The sequence below is a fragment of the Python bivittatus genome, unplaced genomic scaffold, assembly GCF_059951505.1.
Source record: "Python bivittatus isolate LINGU-HERP-01145 unplaced genomic scaffold, Pbiv_v1 ctg000980_np1212, whole genome shotgun sequence".
NCBI classification, from domain to species: domain Eukaryota; kingdom Metazoa; phylum Chordata; class Lepidosauria; order Squamata; family Pythonidae; genus Python; species Python bivittatus.
The window spans coordinates 26394948-26415132 of NW_028277125.1; the positions used below are offsets into that span (position 1 = coordinate 26394948).

Genomic DNA, 20185 nt, shown 5'->3' on the forward strand with positions numbered 1-20185 from the left:
ACTGTGTGAACCCAGGAAAAACACAACTACTTTAAGGAAGTGACAAAAGGAATAGTCTGTTTGTCAACCTGCACTTCAAAGAACCTTGTCTCAGGGGCACGATGAATACGCTCATCTGCAACTCTATAAAATAGCTGAATTGTGATCCCAGGAAAAGACATAGTTGCTTTAAGGCATTGCATATAGGTGCTATGTTCACACTCCTACATGCTCCAAAACATCTTTTGGGAATTGAATTCAAAGCATTGCACGGCTCTATTAATTAAACTCCGAGTGACTTTCAAATGTTCCTGCTGGTGCCATTACCTGGCTGACTTCTTCTGGACTTGGAAGCTAAGCAGACTCATGCCTAGATAGTATTTGAATGGGACCCTACATGGGAATATCAGAGTTGCATGCTAGACTAGGAAGGGAAAAGACACAAAGGAAAACTATCACGGGAGAAGGCAATGGCAAACGACTTCCATATTGCTGCCAAGTAAATGTCATGGTTATGTCCATGAAGTCACTAGAAATGAAGCTCAACTTCATGGCATCTGCATTATTTAAATTAAAACCCTAAAGAGTTTGACCTTTTGGAGATCTCCAGTACGCATGACAACAATGAGGTAGCACTCATTGGTGAAAACATTTGTTGCATGAGAAGAGTTATGTTGAATTTTCCTTTCAAACTGCATCAACTAAGTCCTTTGCACCCTCTAGTGGATATTTAGCCCTTTACTGAAATAAAGGTATGTGGTGATTCTTTCTATATACATGTTTTCCCAGTAGTGCACCTACTTTGATTTTATTGTTAACTTGGCATCGACAATGTATAATGTAGAATTATACTGTGCTTCATTGTTTATATTTATGAAATGGCCCTGCCAAAGTACATTTAGAGACCACAGGTCTCTGGGATAGTGCCTTCAACATTCTGAAAATCAAAATAGTTGTCTGAAGTTTATTTTTTCATTCTCTTTAATTTTTCTGAGGTCAAGCAAATCCACCTCCACCTATCATCTGGATGCCACCACAACCTGAGATCCCCAAGTGCCCTCCTGGATTAGAATATTTCAGCCAGGTATATCCCTCTTATTTTCAGTTTATCCTACTACCCTATTTATAGATAAGCATGGGAACCCACAAATATGGCTGCCTTAGTCATCATGGCAAATGTTACATTAATTTTGGCACTAGGTAGCATATTCACTCTGAAAGAGTTCTCTCCATCAAGCATTGCTGCTCTGCTATTTTCACTTTTAAAAAATATTTTTTTCTATAAAATTGCCAAAATACTCCCCTTGAAACATTAAGCCTACCAATCCCAATCCTCTTAAGTTTCAAGCAATATTTTTATAGATACTGATGGATTTTCTGAATATCATATCTGTCCAGACTACAACAAATTTGGGCTTGGCAGATCATGGCATTTCACTTTAAAAGAAATCAGTGATGGATTCATTTTATATTGCTATTTGTTATTTTTGTACCACTGGGCAATATAAATAAATAATATGCCAGGGAATTAATATCCCTATGTGTGTTCAGTTGGACCTTGGAAAACACAAGAGGGGCAGGAGACAAGAAGAATGCTGAAATATTCATGATTTTTTTAACACATGCAACTTTGGCTGAAGAGTCAAGACACTTTCCAGTGTATGGGTTGCCTACTCAGTTGTACAGGCAGTTGTAAAAGAAACAACTAGCAACTTAAACCTATGTGCAAGTGGAAGAGCATCTCCAGTTGAGAGCAGACCTGAGAAAAAATCTCTCATGTACATCTTTTGGCAATGGTCATTGGTAGGTTATCCCTTGGCACAGTAGTTACCCTTTAAATCTCCCACAGTGCACAGAATGACATCTGACTGAGGCACTGTGGAAAATTCAGAGGATAAGTTAAATTATGTTCAGGCCAAGCACTGGAAGTGGGTCCAATCAGGGTACTGAGATCCTACTATTGCCCAGGGATATCAGGTGCTGATAGCAATCCAAGGCAAGTGCTAAATTCCCTCCCGTGAATACATGTAGTTTTGTGTACTTTTGATACGTACCTTCAAGAATTGTTTAAATATAACAAAACATGAAATGGCAACTAGAGACTGGATGGATGGATGGATGGATGGATGGATGGATGGATGGGTGGGTGGGTGGGTGGGTGGGTAGGTAGGTAGGTAGATAGATAGATAGATAGATAGATAGATAGATAGATAGATAGATAGATAGATAGAAAGAGAAAGAAAGAAAGAAAGAAAGAAAGAGAAAGAGAGAAAGAGAGAAAGAGAGAAAGAAAGAAAGAGAGAAAGAAAGAAAGAAAGAAAGAAAGAAAGAGAAAGAAAGAAAGAAAAAGAAAGAGAAAAAGAAAAAGAAAGAAAGAAAGAATAAATGCAGGAAGTAATCAAAAAAGTTGTTTTGACATGGTACATATCATTCTCTTACTCATTTTTGGGAAGAAAGGAACATCAAGCAAAATAGGTAATAATTCTTCCTGGCTATAGCATGTAATCTGAATAAATAACACCAATAAAATGACAAAGTTATTTGTGCTTCTGAAAATATACCTTGTCATAGGATGATCAGTCATTTAATGTATGTAAATATTTCACATGCACTTCAGTTTTAACATTTGTTTGTCTTTTGTTTATTTTTATAATTGCGACAGCTTGAGCAGATATCAGTTGAGCAGCAGATTGAGCTCATGGAAAGTATGTATATCGTTATATTATTTCGATAATTACTGGGCATTAGGGAAAGCTGTAGCTTGCCACTTTGCTTTGTAAATCTGAAGTATTCATTAATTTATAGTATTTATTGGCTGTGCAGTCCTATACATGACTATTCAGACTTAAGTTCCATTGAGGTCAGTGGGATTTACTTCCAGGTAACAATTTATAGGATTGCATCTTAAAACCATTTATTTCTAGCATGTAGGCAACTTGTGATAAAAGAGAAAACAAATCCTCGACAGCAAAAACAGCATGAACAGAAAATTTGCTGCTTAACCAAGAATCAGATACAAGAGTTGGTTTCTGCAAAAAGGAATAAGCAGGAGTAATAATCCAATTGGCAAAGAACATTTAAGTATAATTGGGTTTTTGCTGGGCATCACATGTTAGGTTACCTGTTACAGGTTAATGCAGAATGGGGCAATTTCTGATTCCCCCCTCCCAGTATAGAACATTGATGACTTAAGTGCTGTCAATTTTTACTCAATGGTTGAAAAACACAATAAAACGTGTATGCATCTCAGCATAGGCTTAATATAATTGAAATAGCCAACATAACACAGTGACTAGGATGTTGGACTCAGACTGAGGAGATCCACAATTACAGTGATACCTCGGGATACGAACGCCTCTGCTTGCGAATTTTTCGGGTTACGACCAGCTCTGGCCCCAAAATTTTACCTCGGTTTGCGAACTCCGCCTCGGGGTACGAGCCATTTTCCGCCCGTGCCACGTGGTCCGCGGCCATTTTCTGCCCGTGCCACGTGGTCCACGGCCATTTTTCCGCCCGTGCCACGTGGTCCGCGGCTGTTTTTCCGGCCCTGCCGCGTGGTCCGCGGCCGTTTTCGCGCCGCGCCGGGCTGTTTTCGCGCCGCGCCGCGCCGTTTTCACGCCGGGCCGTTTTCGCGCCGCGCCGCGCCGGGCCGTTTTCGCACCGCGCCGGGCCGTTTTCACGCCGCGCCGCGCTGCACCCGGCCATTTTCGCGCCGCACCACGCCGCGCCCGGCCGCTTTCCGTGTGGTCCGTGGACGCCAGAACGGATTAACGGTAATTACATTGAACCCTATGGGGAAATTTGCCTCGGGGTGCGACCAAATTCAGAGGGCGGAACGGATTAACCGGATTTACATTGAACCCTATGGGGAAATTTCCTTCGGGTTACGACCAACTCGGGATACGCCCAGAGTCACGGAACGGATTAAGTTCGTATCCCGAGGTACCACTGTATACTTAGCCAGCAAAATTCACAGGGTGACTTTGAGCCAGCCCAACCCATCTTAAAATTGTTTGGGGGTAAAATTGGGGAACAATATATGGCAAAACTGTGTTTGTTTGGTCCTGTATGGCATTATTTCTTTAAGGTTATATTGGAGATGGCTTAATAAATGTAGTTTAAAAACATGCTCCCAAAATAATAAATGTAGAGTTCTTATACTGAGTTACTGATTTTTTTTTTCTGGTAGCATAATATTAGGCTATCCCTCACTTACTCAGTAGACCAGTTATTGAAAACTATGAAACCTTTATTTAACAAAAACATTATATGAACACATATTGCAAGTGTAAGTTATTTCTGCACAGAGATACAGGACTTCCTGCTTATTTATAAAATGTTGGTTTCCTTCACAAAGGAAGGAAGGCTTCACAAAGGCCTCTCTCTCTTTTTAATATATACCAATTTTCACCCTTATGTTTTCTTTTCTGTTTCCTCACGGAGCCATCAACCACCTCTCTTCTCCCTTCCCATTCCTTTCTGCAGGTGTTTTGCTCATCTTTTCCTCCTGACTACCTAAGTGTCCACTTAATACTTTTACTTTTCTAGAATACAACTATTTTACTATGTCATCTCAGGGAGTATCAGATACACCACCTTGAGTTGCTCTGGAAAGGTGAGAGATAAATGTAATAAATAAAAACACACATCCCTTCCCCAATAGCACTCCAAAACCTGGAAAAAAATGGATAATGTGTAGTATGACCCTGCCCCCTTTGCATTGTTGCCTGCTCACTCTATTCCTCACTTCTCCCATCTTCCAAATAATGAAGTTTTTCTGTTGACCAACAAAAGATTGGCCATCTTTGATTGACTATATGTGCATAGCGGGTCCCTATGGCTTGTCTACAAATCATTAAAAAAAAAAACACGCTGTTAGTGCTATGTGTGAATGTAAACTCATTAGGTGCTTGGGGAGGAGGTGACAATCCACATGGTAATACTGTGCCATGTGCCACGGAATTGCATATTAGAGGCTGAAGCTGGTTTCTCTTTTTTTTCTCCATTCAAATTACTGATAAACATTTGGATACTGATAAACTTAATTGAGTCACGCTTTTGCTTCTTTTTCAGTGGTGAGCGGCAGTGAAACTTATTAGCTTACATAACTTTGAAACAGCTTTTGAACTTATCAGTGTTCCTTTTTTTTCCAGTGATAAGTGGCTATGAAACTTGTAATAGGTATGAAGTAAAAAATGCCATGGGGCAGTGGATATACTTTGCGGTGGAAGAAAATGATGACTACGCTCTGAATTGTTACGGGCCTTTGAGACCGTTTACCATAAAACTCTTTGACAGTAGAAACCAGCCAGTCATACAATTGTCAAGGGCTTTCCAATGCTCCATTTGCTGCTGTCCTTGTATTTGCTGCCTGCAAGAGGTAAACAGCTTTTCTCTTCTTGCACCCAACTTTTGATTCCTTCTGTTAGATCAGTTTTCCTTACCATTGAGAGAACAGCCATTGTGAATTCCTTCTAGTGCAGCTTCCAACAACTTGGCAAGTTCAGTTGTGTCTTTCCCTATATGGTTTGAATATTTCAAAGGAATAATTTTACAGCTTTCTTTGAACCGGGAAGCTCTTGAACATCTAGATAGACCAAATAAAAATTTACAAAAGTGTTTGCAAGCTTTTGAGTTTCCAGGAACTTATCATTCAGGAAGATGATTAAGGTTTCAGGAAGAAAGACATTGCAGAAGAGAGGGGGAGAAATGTAGCTGATGTTATACTCTTTCATTGAATGTGGGAATAATTGTGAGGCAAGGACATTGCAGAATATCAGGAAAAGAAATACTGTAGTATTCTGTTAATAAGCTATAGTTGCTGCCCCTCTTCATTTTGGGAAGTATTAAATCCAACTATTAATGTCTGCATTAATCCATAGTGAAAAAAACAGATCCTTCTCTTATGTAAGGGCAATGACCTTTCTTTGTCCTGAGGCTACATTATCAGTTTCAGGTGATATTACAGGCTCTCTTCAATTTGTTTCCATCTGAACACAGACTTAACCTTCTCCAAGCAACCATTTTGACTTAAAACACAATTCTCTTATCAACTAATAGGCAAAAGGGTAACTATTGCACCAGGCTACCTATGACATATACAAATAATAACATAACACAGAAAGAATGAAACTAATATTAAAATAAATCTTGTGAAATAATCAAATTCCTTGAGACGTTAATATGTTTTTATGAAATGTGGCATTTAGAATTTGTGAGATCTTAAGAAAAAAAGCCAGACTAAAATGAAGGAAACACTACCCAATGACATAGTACCAATTTCACTGTTACAACAGAGCTGGACCTCTTGGATTTTTAAAGAAATGATAAATAGCTTGCTATTATCTCAGGTTAGACTTTACCTGCTCCGAACAGAAATATTTTTTAATAGTATTTTATTGGAATTTTAAAATTACAAAGTTAAAAATTAGAAATGAAAAAGAAAATTGAAAATACAAATCATAAAGAAAAGGAAAAGAAAAAGTGAGATAAAGTAAAAGAAAAAGAAAAAAGATATGAAAAATAGATAACTTCCAATCTATCTTTGGTATTAGGAATAATAAGAGTATCATAAGTGCTAGTTTTTAATGCATTAGGTAGGAATAATTCTTTGTCAAAACATATCCCATTACATTTATAATCTAATCTTCAAATCCCCATGTAAGCTTCGCCCCGCCTGCATTTTGCAAATAGTCCATCAATGGTTTCCATTCTTTAAGGTAATAATTATTTGAGTTTTCTTTTAATAAGCAAGTCAGTTTATCATTTTCTGCCATTTCCATCAGTTTTAACAACCATTCTTGTATTGTTGGTAGTGTCTGGGTTTTCCAAAACTGTGCATAGAGAAGTCTTGCTGCGATAATCATGTATTGAGTAATTCTAATAAGATGTTTTCCTATTTGAAAATCCATTATCCCCAGCAGGAATAATTCTGGTTTAAATGGAATCTGTATTTGTAGTATGCTCTGCATCAAGGTTTGTATCTGAGTCCAGAATTTCTTTGCAATTTTACATGTCCACCACATATGGTAAAACAACCCTTCTTGTTGGTTGCATTTCCAACAAATGCTGGAAATTGTCCCATACTCCAAAGAGAAATACTTGAGCATCTATCTGACCATTGAAGGGAGTCAGAAGTCCTCTGTGATCTAGAAATGTTTATAAAATGGGTGGGATAAACTTCACCTATAAGTTTTTCTGTATAGACATGACTAATCCACCTGGACACATTGTTCCATATGGGAAATCATATTAAATTGGCCTTTCAGCCTGGCAGTTGTAATTCATGAATGTGGGCTTGAGAGAAAGCAGTTCTAAAGTAGTCAGCTAGCTCCATAGTAACATCCAAACACAATTCCTAAGTACTTGGAACCTAATTTTAGATCATTTGGTACGTATACACTGAGAATTTGTTTTAACATCTCTCTTGCTCCTCTATATGGCACTTACTGTATTACAAGAGCTCTGATGAAAGGCAGCTGTCTTCCTATTGTAGGAAGGCAAGATCTCAGAAATCTTTTGTGGGGTGTGGAAGGAAGGAAGGGAAGATACCTAGAGCTAAGAAGGCGATATGCTTTATTGGATATATTTCTGTTCTCTCTATTTTGTCTATTAATTTTATCATATCAGATCAAGTCTTTTTATTTCAACCCTCAGCATTAGTGTACTTTTGTGCTAGATAAAATCATATGACTACTTTTTGTATTAAATGTGTTTTTCCCCCCCCCCTCTCTCTCTTTTAGCTTGAAGTGCAGGCACCCCTAGGCAACATCATTGGATATGTGAAACAGAAATGGCATCCATACCTACCAAAATTTACTATCCAAAATGAGGCCAGAGAAGATGTTCTTAAAATTACTGGACCTTGTGTGCCATGCCAATGCTTTCAGGATATTAATTTTGAGGTAAAGTCACCCTCCATTTCTTTATTTATTAGTAAGACCTTGGCCTTGAAATATATAACTTCTGATTTTTAATTTTTTTAATCTTTTCTAGATTAACCATTTAAATTGTGATTTCATTTGTGACTTTTCTTATAATAATTATTTCCAGAAGGTGTTTATTCTGAAGACAGATAGACAATTCTGGAGGTTAAAAGGGAGATTACCGATTATTGTTTTTGTGGAATTCCAGACTTATTCTGATTAAGCTCTGTTTTATAAAGTGTCCTTCTAAGTTTTTATCTTTTTTATATCCTTATACCATAAATATCTATGAAGTCCATTGGCCAAACCCTTATCTTTTGAATCTTGTAATTTTTTTTTATTTTACTGTAGGTTTTTTTCCTTTCCAAATAAATTTGTTAGCTATTCTTTGCCCCCCTTCATGGATCACTGCCTTGTCGTGGCGAAGGGGCTTGCGTAACTCAGTGAAGCCATGAGCTATACCGTGCAGGGCCACCCAAGACGGACAGGTCATGACAGAGAGTTCTGACAAAATGTGGTCCACTGGAGAAGGAAATGGCAACCCACTCCAGTATCCTTGCCAAGAAAACCCCATGGACAATGTTAAAAGGCTAAAAGATATGATGCCGGAAGATGAGCCCCTCAGGTCGGAAGGTGTCCAATATGCTACTGGGGAAGAGCGGAGGGCATTTCCAAGTAGCTCCAGAAAGAGTGAAGCGGCTGGGCCAAAGCCGAAAGGACGTTCAGCTGTGGATGTATCTGGAAGCGAAAAGAAGGTCCGATGCTGTAAAGAACAATATTGTATAGGTACCTGGAATGTAAGATCTATGAACCAAGGCAAGCTGGATGTGGTCAAACATGAGATGACAAGATTGAACGTCAACATCTTGGGAATCAGCGAACTGAAATGGACGGGAATGGGTGAATTTAATTCGGGTGACCATTATATCTACTACTGTGGGCAAGAAACCCTTAGAAGAAATGGAGTTGCACTCATAGTGAATAAGAGAGTGGGAAAGGCAGTAATGGGGTACAACCTCAAAAACGACAGAATGATCTCAGTGCGTATCCAAGGCAAACCATTCAATATCACAGTCATCCAAGTCTATGCCCCAACCACTGATGCTGAAGAAGCTAAAGTTGACCGCTTCTATGAAGACCTACAACACCTTCTAGAACTAGCACCAAAAAGATGTCCTTTTCATCATAGGGGATTGGAATGCTAAAGTAGGAAGTCAAGGAGTAATCGGAATAACAGGCAAATTTGGCCTTGGAGTACAAAATGAAGCAGGGCAAAGGCTAATAGAGTTCTGTCAAGAGAACAAGCTAGTCATAGCAAACACTCTTTTCCAACAACACAAGAGACGACTCTACACATGGACATCACCAGATGGTCAATACCGAAACCAGATTGATTATATACTTTGCAGCCAAAGATGGAGAAGCTCTATACAGACAGCAAAAACAAGACCAGGAGCTGACTGTGGCTCAGATCATGAGCTTCTTACTGCAAAATTTAGGCTTAAATTGAAGAATGTAGGGAAAACCACTAGACCACTCAGGTATGACTTAGATCATATTCCTTGTGAGTACACAGTGAAGGTGATGAATAGATTTAGAGGATTAGATTTGGTAGACAGAGTGCCTGAAGAACTATGGACAGAGGTCCGTAACATTGTACAGGAGGCAGCAACTAAAACCATCCCAAAGAAAAAGAAATGCAAGAAAGCAAAATGGCTGTCTGATGAGGCTTTACAAATAGCTGTGGAAAGAAGGAATGCGAAAAGCAAGGGTGAAAGGGAAAGATATAAGCAGCTGAATGCAGATTTCCAGAGAATAGCCAGGAGAGATAAGAAGGCCTTCTTAAATGAACAATGCAAAGAAATTGAGGAAAACAATAGAATGGGGAAGACTAGAGATCTCTTCAAGAAAATTGGAGATATGAAAGGAACGTTTAGTGCAAAGATGGGCATGATAAAGGACAAAAAAGGCAGGGACCTAACAGAAGCAGAAGAGATTAAGAAGAGGTGGCAAGAATACACAGAAGAACTATACAAGAAAGATCTTAATGTCCCTGATGTCCACGCTGGTGTGATCACTGACCTTGAGCCAGACATCCTAGAGAGTGAAGTCAAGTGGGCCTTAGGAAGCATTGCTAACAACAAAGCTAGTGGAGATGACAGGATTCCAGCTGAGTTATTTAAAATACTAAAAGATGATGGTGTTAAAGTGCTGCACTCAATATGCCAGCAAGTTTGGAAAACGCAACAGTGGCCACGGGATTGGAAAAGGTCAGTTTACGTTCCAATTCCAAAGAAGGGCAACGCCAAAGAATGCTCAAACTATCGCACAATTGCACTCATTTCACATGCTAGCAAGGTTATGCTCAAAATCCTACAAGCTAGGCTTCAGCAATATATGAACCGAGAACTACCGGATGTACAAGCTGGGTTTCGAAGAGGCAGAGGAACTAGAGATCAAATCGCCAACATTCGCTGGATCATGGAGAAAGCACGAGAGTTCCAGAAAAATATCTACTTCTGCTTCATTGACTATGCAAAAGCCTTTGATTGTGTGGATCACAACAAACTGTGGCAAATTCTTAAAGAGATGGGAATACCAGACCACCTTACCTGTCTCCTGAGAAATCTGTATGCGGGCCAAGAAGCAACAGTTAGAACCGGTCACGGAACAACCGATTGGTTCAAAATAGGGAAAGGTGTACGACAAGGCTGTATACTGTCACCCTGCTTATTTAACCTATATGCAGAGTACATCATGAGAAATGCCAGGCTGGAAGAATCACAAGCCGGAATTAAGATTGCAGGGAGAATCATCAACAACCTCAGATATGCGGACGATACCACCCTAATGGCAGAAAGTGAAGAAGAACTAAAGAGCCTCTTGATGAGGGTGAAAGAGGAGAGTGCAAAAGCTGGCTTGAAACTCAACATTAAAAAAACTAAGATCATGGCATCTGGACCCATCAATTCCTGGCAAATAGAAGGGGTAGAAATGGAAGCAGTAACAGACTTCATTTATTTGGGCTCCAAGATCACCGCAGACGGAGACTGCAGCCATGAAATTAAAAGACGCTTGCTCCTTGGGAGGAAAGCTATGGCAAGCCTAGATAGCATATTAAAAAGCAGAGACGTCACCTTGCCGACAAAGATCCGCATAGTCAAAGCTATGGTTTTTCCAGTAGTAATGTATGGCTGTGAGAGCTGGACCATAAAAAGGCCGAGCGCCGAAGAATTGATGCCTTTGAACTGTGGTGCTGGAGAAGACTCTTAAGAGTTCCCTGGACTGCTAGGAGGTCAAACCAGTCAATCTTAAAGGAAATCAACCCTGATTGCTCATTGGAAGGATCGATAATGAAGCTCAAGCTCAGATATTTTGGCCACCTAATGCGAAGAGAGATCTCTTTGGAGAAGACCCTGATGCTGGGAAAGATTGAAGGCAAAAGGAGAAGAGGACGGCAGAGGATGAGATGGTTAGATAGCATCACTGAAGCAATGAGCATGAAACTGAGCAAACTCAGGGAGGCAGTGAAGGACAGGAAGGCCTGGCGCAATATGGTTCATGGGGTCACGAAGAGTCGGACACGACTTAACGACTAAACAACATTCTTTGCCCGTTGCGTCCCCCCCCCCCCCAGGACCATTTGAAACAAACTAAAATCTTAGGCAATACATTCATTTTAACAGTCACATATTTTGAGACTGTCTCCTTAAAATGATCAGAAATGCCTTCAATATCTTCAAACAAGTAGTATAGTTTAAAAACAATGACAAAGCAAGGCAGAACTCTTAGAGACCTGATGGAATTTGAAATGCTTATAACACAAAATTCAGAATACCTGTTGGGGCTTATTCATAAGTTGCTACCAAAATATGATTCAGAAACTGAAGAAATAAAAGATAATATGATTGCACAGATACAGAATTTAAACAGAGCTATTGATACGCAACTATGGAATACCAGTGGGAAATAAATATCAAATTTATTGTGAATACTAGACTCTGAGAAAATTGGTATTTATCACTGATATATTACTCCAGTGGTGACTGCCAAAACAGATAATTCATATTTTAAAAAATTCTGGAAATGCAATAACCAGGTTGGATAATTTTTTCAAATGTTTCATAAGCTCAACCATTTTGAAAAGTGATTCACCAGAGAATAAAACAAAAATTAAATGTCAACTTTTCTTGCCAGCCAGCTGGTTTTTGGTTAAGGACTGTGAAGGGTTACGTTCCTGCAAAGTATACAGAGTCAGCTCTAAGGAGAGACTCTCTCAAATGAGATAGACATTCCTATTAATTGTTTATTCCGACTGATTACATTGGCTGCCTTTGCTTATTATTGCTTATTGATTTAATTTCAAGAATAGTTTTAAAGTGCTAAATTTATATAAACCCTTTTATATATAACATTAATCTAATGTTGCTTTGAAAATTCTTAATCTAATTTTATACAGCTTGTAAATCTCTTTTTCTATTTCTTTTTCTTTTTTCTTCTTTCCGACTTTCTTTTTAATAATCTCGGCAGGCAGGCAGGCAGGCAGGCATCAATCCAGTTATTTGCCTGGGAGAAAGTGGGGTAATACTGTAGGTCATCTACTGTTCTGTGGAATGCTGTCATATCAGCTGAAACTTATTCCAGGCAAAAAGGAAAAACAAAAAACCTGCCTTTGGTTCTGATTAGGACTGTGATTTACAAAATGACACAAAACACTATAACATTTGAAATATTAAAGGAGATCTTCAAAGAATTCAGCCAGAAATTAGTATCCACAATATCTACAATATCAGTAGTGATGTCTGCTTCGGGGGATAGACTATGTTTAAAGGATGTTAATGAAGGAATGAGAGATATGAAACAAATTTTGCTTGATGCAGAAATAGTGGAATTAGAAATATTGGACAGGACAGAGAAGGTATTTATAGTGGAAATACAAGTGAAAGCCCAAGGGAATGATCCGGATAAGGACTTTTTACTGGTTCTACAAAAAATGCTGGCTGAAGTTTTAAAAATTAAAGGGGAAATGCAAATGATAAACCAAGAGAATGACCTGGATAATGTTTTTTTATTGGTTTTACAAAAGAGTCTTGTTAAAGCCTCGAAGAAGCCAGTGCAATAGGATAAAGAAGAATTGGAGAGAGATTAAATTCTACAACAATATTTGAATGAACTAAAGATTAAGATTTTCAGAGGTAAAAGGAAGGCAGGCAAAACTGGTTTATTTGATCAAGGTTAAAATGAGACATGTTTTTTATGAAGTTCTGGCAACCTTTCAGACTTCAGACTTTTTGCTATACCAGGATTGAAAAGTTGACGTCTTATGGTTTTGCTTATAGATAAGGGATGGGTTATGGGAAGAAGAGAGATCTGTTTGTAATCTTATAGGGGGTGAAGAGCTACCAAACCTGTTTATACTTCTTGTGATGAGGTTTGCAAGTCACTTTATATATTTCTTTTCTTTTTCTTTATTTCATTCTTTCCTTTTTCTTTTCTTTCATTTCTTTTTTACTTACTTTCTTTGCACTTTTTACTCTTTTTTATTTTCCTTTCTCTTTCTGAGTTTAGTTTGCATTAGTTTTTATTAGTGTAATTAATATAGATATAGATATAGATAGTATAAGGGGTGTTCTGTTCACCTTGAAGTAACATGATGCTTTTCAATGAATGTAGTATTTATTTATATTGAAATTTCTATTTATTAATTGATGGTGGTATTTAAAGTTAATTCAGATACTTTGAGACACTGTCATGCTAGCTGGGATATCAATGTGGAGGCTTTGAATTTTGGGAAGACCAATGTAATAACTACTTAAATACGTTTATATTAAAAAATTTAATAAATTTTATAAATAAGAAAAACTGCTCTTCTTCTTCTAAAATCAGGTGAAAACCCTAGATGGGAAATCTACCATTGGAAACATAATGAGATCATGGACTGGCTTCGCGAGAGAGGCAGCTACTGATGCAAGCATTTTTCAAATCCAGTTTCCAGTGGACCTTGATATTACTATGAAAGCCATCATGACAGGGGCTTGCTTTCTTTTGGTAAGTCCTAAGCCTAAAACATTACAATTCAGTGAATGCTGGGAACTGTGGCAATGGGTTCATGAAACTAGGAAAATGAGCATCAGGCAAATCAACTCCTAGCATGGCACAGAGATGACCTGTCCACTTTCTTTAGTAGCAGTCTCATGGACAGGAGACTAAAACATGGTGTGAGGAAGGTTATGATTTAGACAGAAATCTTGCCTCTGCAAGCTTAGTTCTACCAACTCAGATCAACCATTTGACTTGTACCTGAGGTTTTGCTGTGCAACTGTTACAGCTGGTAGGTAATTGCCTTAATATGCACTGAATGCAGAGATATAGCAGGGAGGATAGTGTGATTAATCTCTTGTGAGATGATGATGAGTTCAAGCCTGTTGGTCTTAAGATAGTGGACAATGTTCTTCATGACATCAGTTCCATCACCTGTGGGTTAGGTTGATTAAAGTTTCCAGGAAGGTGACAGGAAGCTGGGTGAGAATGGTGGTGAATACATCCTTGAAGATGGTAGTACTTCCACCACTGAAAGAGGTGGAAGTGCACCCTATCCTCAAGAAAACATCACTTGATTCAACTCCTTTAGAGAATTATCAACTAGTCTCCAACAACCCCTTCTGGGGGACGAATGTAGAGAAGGCGGTGGCTTTACCATTGTGGAAAACCATGGATGAAATAGATTATCTGGACCCTTTTCAGTCAAGTTGCAGGCTGAGTTGGTACCAAGACTACACTGGTTCCTCTTGTGGATAATCTGTGGTGAGATTGGGATGAGATTGGCCTTCCTGGTCCTACTTGGTCTGTCAGTGGCCTTCTATACCACCAAGCATAGTATTCTCCTGGATCATCTTCAGGGGTTGGTAATGAGGGCACTGTTTGAAGTCGTTTTCCTTCCTCCTCCGGGATGATTCCAGTCAGTGGTGGTCTGGGGGAAATGGTTAAAGCCCAAGGCCTTCTATTGGAGAGTTGTAGATCTCTACCCTGGATCAAACAGAAGATGTAGTCAAGGGCTGTCCCAGGGTCTGGAAGTTATTAGAGTCTGGATAGGGAGAAACAGACTCAGCTTAATCCTAACAAAATGGAATGGTGCCCCCAACTGAGACTTGCTCATGGTCACTCATATTTTGGTCACCCTCTCAGTTGGACTGTTACAATATTTTCTGCTCAGGGCTGTTCTTGAAGACCATCTTTTACCAAGGAATCTGCAGTGCTTACCATTTAGCTTCTGCCTGCAATTCAAAATGTAATTGTCACTTTTAAAGACCTAAATGGCTCTGGACTTGGATCTTTGTGACTACCTGTTCCCAACAGTCTCTGCTAATAAGATCTGGAAAGGAAGGCTGATATTTAGAAAGGCTCTTAAAACTGGGGTCTTCCAGGAAGGCCTAGGGGTGTAATTCAGAGTTGGATATCCCTTGTGTTGTAAATTATGGTTAGTTATTTTGGAATGCTTTTTCCTCAGTGTGGCACAACTGATTTATGTATTTTTACTGATGATACTGTAATAGATTGTATTGTTATATATTAAATTTGTTCCTGGATTAGAGTGCATGCTATTTGGAATCAGTTTAGAAATGAAGCAGCATATAAATCTGTGTAATAAATTATAAATAAAAATCAATAGAGGTGAATTTGTGTAGCTCAGGGTTCACCTGTGGAGTCCTTGGGGTTCTCTGAGCTTGGTTCTTTCCTTGCAAATGTTTCATTACCCGGCTAGATGTTACCTAGCTGGGTAATGAAACATTTGCAAGAAAAGAACCAAGCTCAGAGAACCCCAAGGACTCCACAATAAATAAAAATTAATTAATTGCACACATTATTTGCACACGTACTCAACAGTGTTGAGTATGGAAGGCTTCACGTTGGACGTAATGCTCTTGTAGAGAGCAGTGAAGTCCATGAGTCCACCTCCTCATTTCACTTATTTCTATTGGACATCAAGGACTACTAGAACAGAAAAAATTAATATAGTGGTGATGGTTGGAATTATCCATAATATACTGCTGACATATTTTAAGACTGCCAGCCAGAATACCCTAGGATCACACTTTAATGTGTAAATTCCCACCAGTCCCTTTATTCCAGATATAACAAAAGGCCAGAATGTTGCTTCTTCTCCACTCTGGTAATATCTCAGAATATCTACCATGTCTCCTGTAGCTGTCCTGGGCTGATATGTTTTTTAAAGTGGAACAGTAGTCACAGAAAGTGTGATTGCTCAGTTGCGGGGTACGCTGGGCAACTATAGTAATGACAAGGGTGGTGAAATATTTTGAATTCAATTCCCAAAAGGCGCTTCCTACCATAAAGGGGCACAAATGTATCACCTGTCTTCAACTCTTTAAAGGAGCTATGTCTTTTCCCAGGATCTCATGGTTGCACTTGTAATCCATGCAATCCCAGAATTATTGAATTCATAACTCTACCCAGTGCTTAATAGAGAACTAGCAAACAGAGAGGACTTGTGTGCAGTGCAATCACCTTTCACCTCTTTCCAAGGATGATGTCAGGTCTAATTGTGTGTAAATATAACTGGATTTGTTGGGAGGAAAAAGCTTATCATTTTCTGCTTTGATTAAAAGTTGGAGATGTTCTTAGATATCCCAACAGTCTCATATGTTCAGGAAGTTATAGGTTATTTCAGATGCTGTCTTTGGGTAGCACTTTTAAAACATGAATAAAATAATGTTTGGACTTTAGTCTGAAGTTTTTATAGTTAATGTGTTTCCCATTATTTTACATTTTAGGATTTCATGTTTTTTGAACGCACTGGAAGCAGGAACAGAAGAAACAGTCGTACTGGAGTACATGGTGCTCGTGGGATACATGGTGCTCATAGGATACATGGTGCTCATGGGGTACATGGTGCTCGTAGACGCCACAGACATTAGGCATTAGCTCAAATCAGGGAATATTGTCACACTGAATTAACCTTGCAGGAGGAATTTTATTAATATCTAAAGTTGCTTATTTCTATATTTACAGTCATATAACTATTATATCATTTATGTCTTAATACTCCATATAAATATTAAAATATTGTCATATATATATATATATATATATATATATATATATATATATACACACATACAGTATATACACACATACATACTGTTCATACATACATATACATACATAGATACATACATACATATAGCTCCATATCCAAAAGAGTTTTTCTATGCATATATAATAACAGAGATGTATAATATATAAATTCTGCTAATTTTTAAAGTACCCATTCTCATCAGCAGATAGATATACTTCATTTCCCACTTTTTCTGCTGTTATATATTAAGAATTTTCTTCTAAATATCTTCCATTAGAATAACAGAGTTGTATAATATATAAATTCTGTTAATTTTTAAAGTACCTATTCTCATCAGCAGATAGATACACTCTATTTGCCATTTTTTCTGATGTTATATATTAAGAATTTTCTTCTATATATCTTCCATTTTTTTATTTTCTGTAATTATTGTAACTGTTCTGTGTTACAGTAATAAAAAGAACCACATTGGGCATCTCAGTATTCATACAATTAACAAATTCAATAAAGTATATATTTTTCCCCTTTGAGTCACTTATTTAAGGAATCATTAATAAACTTGCTTCCTATAGAAATAATAATCTACTGAGACGTAACTTTACTGTGCTCTCCTACTGAAACCTTCTGAAAAAGGGCTCTCAGTTTCTCTCATCTTTATTTCCTTAAATTTGGAAGCCAAAGGGATGACAAGGAAATTGATGTTCATGAACCTTCACACATTTCCCTCATTTGTGTTATTGTTGAAAAGACATTGGACAGACATCCTGTCTCCTTAAGTGTCAAGGCCATAAAGATATGGGAGGAAGTGACCCCAATCTGATAGTCTTCAGAACACCCTTCAGCTGCTCTGCCAATACCTCTGCATTCCATGAAACAATATCAGAAGATCAGAGGGGGTGCTCCGAACTTTGACTAGCAACCAATAGGTCATCGGGAAGATAAGTTTCCCCCAATAATGAGGATCCCAGATTTATGCCAATTTTAGGCAATCAATTTGTTAATTGCTGTATCTCTGTGTAAGAAACATGTATAAAGTCATCTTCTTTGGGTGTGATCGGGGTTCTTCTCTGCCTTAAGGGGAGACCCCAGCTGACTCTATTGGCCTGCTTTCAATAAAATTTTAAAATCTCAGCTGGTGTTTTCGTGTCTGATCTTCTGCTGGACTGAATCCTAACTGGGGAGAGTCAGAAACTCTCAAATTTTGCTAACACTACCAGCAATCCAATCCAATATTTTTTTCCTGTTCAATCATCTCCGATTCTCAGAGTCTGCTTGTACAAGTCCCTGCAGTTTTATGCTCATTTTATTTGTTATTATTTATTTTATTATTTACTTACTTTATACTCATTTTATGCAGTTTATGCTCATAGAATAATCTATTTTCCTGAGCCCTCAACCATATTAATGATTGAGTGGCAAAAAGTAGTAAATGTACAAGTCTCTGTTGAGGGCAAGAACTGCTTGAGTCAGATTTATGTTCAATAACTGTTTTAAAGCCCTCCAAAATATCTTATGTAAACCAAAAGCCTCAGTAGCCAAGAAGGAAAAAAGAACAGGAGTCATTTACAACATACAGTGTAAGGAGCATAACAGCCACTACGTAGGACAGACAGGCAGAAGACTAGCAAAGTGCATCCATGAATACCAACTAGCAGTCAGAAGACACAATAAAAATTCTTTAATTTCACAACACATGGACAGACTCAGCCACAATTTCAACTGAGAAACTCAGCATCCTAGACCAAGCCAAATCCAAAAATACTAGGGAATTCCTGGAGGCTTGGCATTCAGACAAATCAACCATCAATAGCCACACAGAAATAAACCATATTTACACAACATTCAAAAGAATACAAAAAGCTAAGAAGAAACAAGACCAGAATGTACCCCCTCCAGCAGCCAATACCCAGATAAGCAGGGATTAACACCAGAAAGCAGAAAACAATACCCTAATCAAGGAACTACCAAGGAGAAAACCACACCCCACTAACACTGGCACTGGCAGGGCAAGCTATTGTATATAAACAGGAAGAAAACCCCACACTCACTAGCACTGATGTTACCTAGTTGGGTAATGAAACGTCTGCAAGCAAACAACCAAGCTTAACATCAAGGACTCCACAGATGTTTTCTTCTCACTAAAAATGTACTTTTGACCATTAAAAAACTTCAGAGCAGCCATATCTTCTACTGGGAGACTTCAACCTGCCTTTGCCTGGTGTGGAATTTGAAGTGGATCTGGAGTCCATGGCCTCCATGACAACCATGAACCTAATCTGAGTTACTGAGGAACTGTCACAGATTGGATCTCTTTGTCTCAGAGCAGTTTCAGTGTGATCTGAAGGTGGGGGAATATCTATCCATGCTCAGATTGCTCTCTGGTTGCCTTGAAATTGTACAGTTTCCTGAGGCTATGATGGGTAGTTTGACCACCTGGTAGTTAGCCACCACCTGGAATGAGCAGGTGATGCCAGCCCTGTATCAAATTGCGCTATTGTGGGTTCTTTTGAAATCACAGTACATCAGATTAACCCAGACTCAGTACAGACACAAGAACACTGGAACTTGGGACTGGAGGCAATTTTTAATTTTACAAAAGAGAATTGTAAATTGCGATTTTCTTCAGGCATTACATATATTACTGCTAGCATATTATTATTTATATCTATGCCTTATTCTTACTGTTCTTATCTAGTAATCCCAATATCCTACAGTATTTCTACATCAATGTTTGTAGTGCTGAACTTGCCTTACCTATTTTCTATAGCCTGTATATCTACACTATATGTTTAAAGTCCCATTTCATCTATCATATTAATCCATTCTACATCTCTACGATATATTTCTCTGTTGCTAACCACTATATTTCTTTGACACTAAACTCCATAGATCTTTGATTCTAGTCTCTATGCGTTCCTATTGCTATTATAGTCTTGTCCTATGGAGTTCAGCCTGTCTTTTATCTAAGTTCCTGTCCTCAAAGTCTTTACCTTTCCTTCAACAGCCAATAGGTGGCAGTCTCACCAATTTTCAGTTTTATTCTGGGAAACCGAACATCTTCTCTCTCCTTGGGTAGAAGAGTGTTTATCTCACTCCAAAACTGAGGGGGGGGGGGTGCTTCTCACCCCCTTCCCAGTTCTCCCAGCTGCTGCCTCCTTTCCTGCTGCCTCCTTTGCAGCAAGCT

The 20185-nt window shown here is 38.5% G+C and overlaps 1 protein-coding gene across 1 annotated transcript in view; it reads left to right on the forward strand.

Annotated features, from left to right (window-relative positions):
* Nucleotides 1–18132, forward strand: part of LOC103048734 (phospholipid scramblase 1-like) — a 32732-nt gene extending 14600 nt beyond the window's left edge. Inside the window, exons 4-9 of the mRNA XM_088131881.1 lie at nucleotides 975–1063; nucleotides 2642–2684; nucleotides 5133–5359; nucleotides 7722–7883; nucleotides 13791–13952; nucleotides 16697–18132. Coding sequence (XP_087988007.1) covers nucleotides 975–1063; nucleotides 2642–2684; nucleotides 5133–5359; nucleotides 7722–7883; nucleotides 13791–13952; nucleotides 16697–16840 — 827 coding nt within the window. The 3' untranslated portion in view covers nucleotides 16841–18132. The remainder of the gene's footprint in view (nucleotides 1–974; nucleotides 1064–2641; nucleotides 2685–5132; nucleotides 5360–7721; nucleotides 7884–13790; nucleotides 13953–16696) is intronic.
* Nucleotides 18133–20185: the final 2053 nt, after the last annotated feature.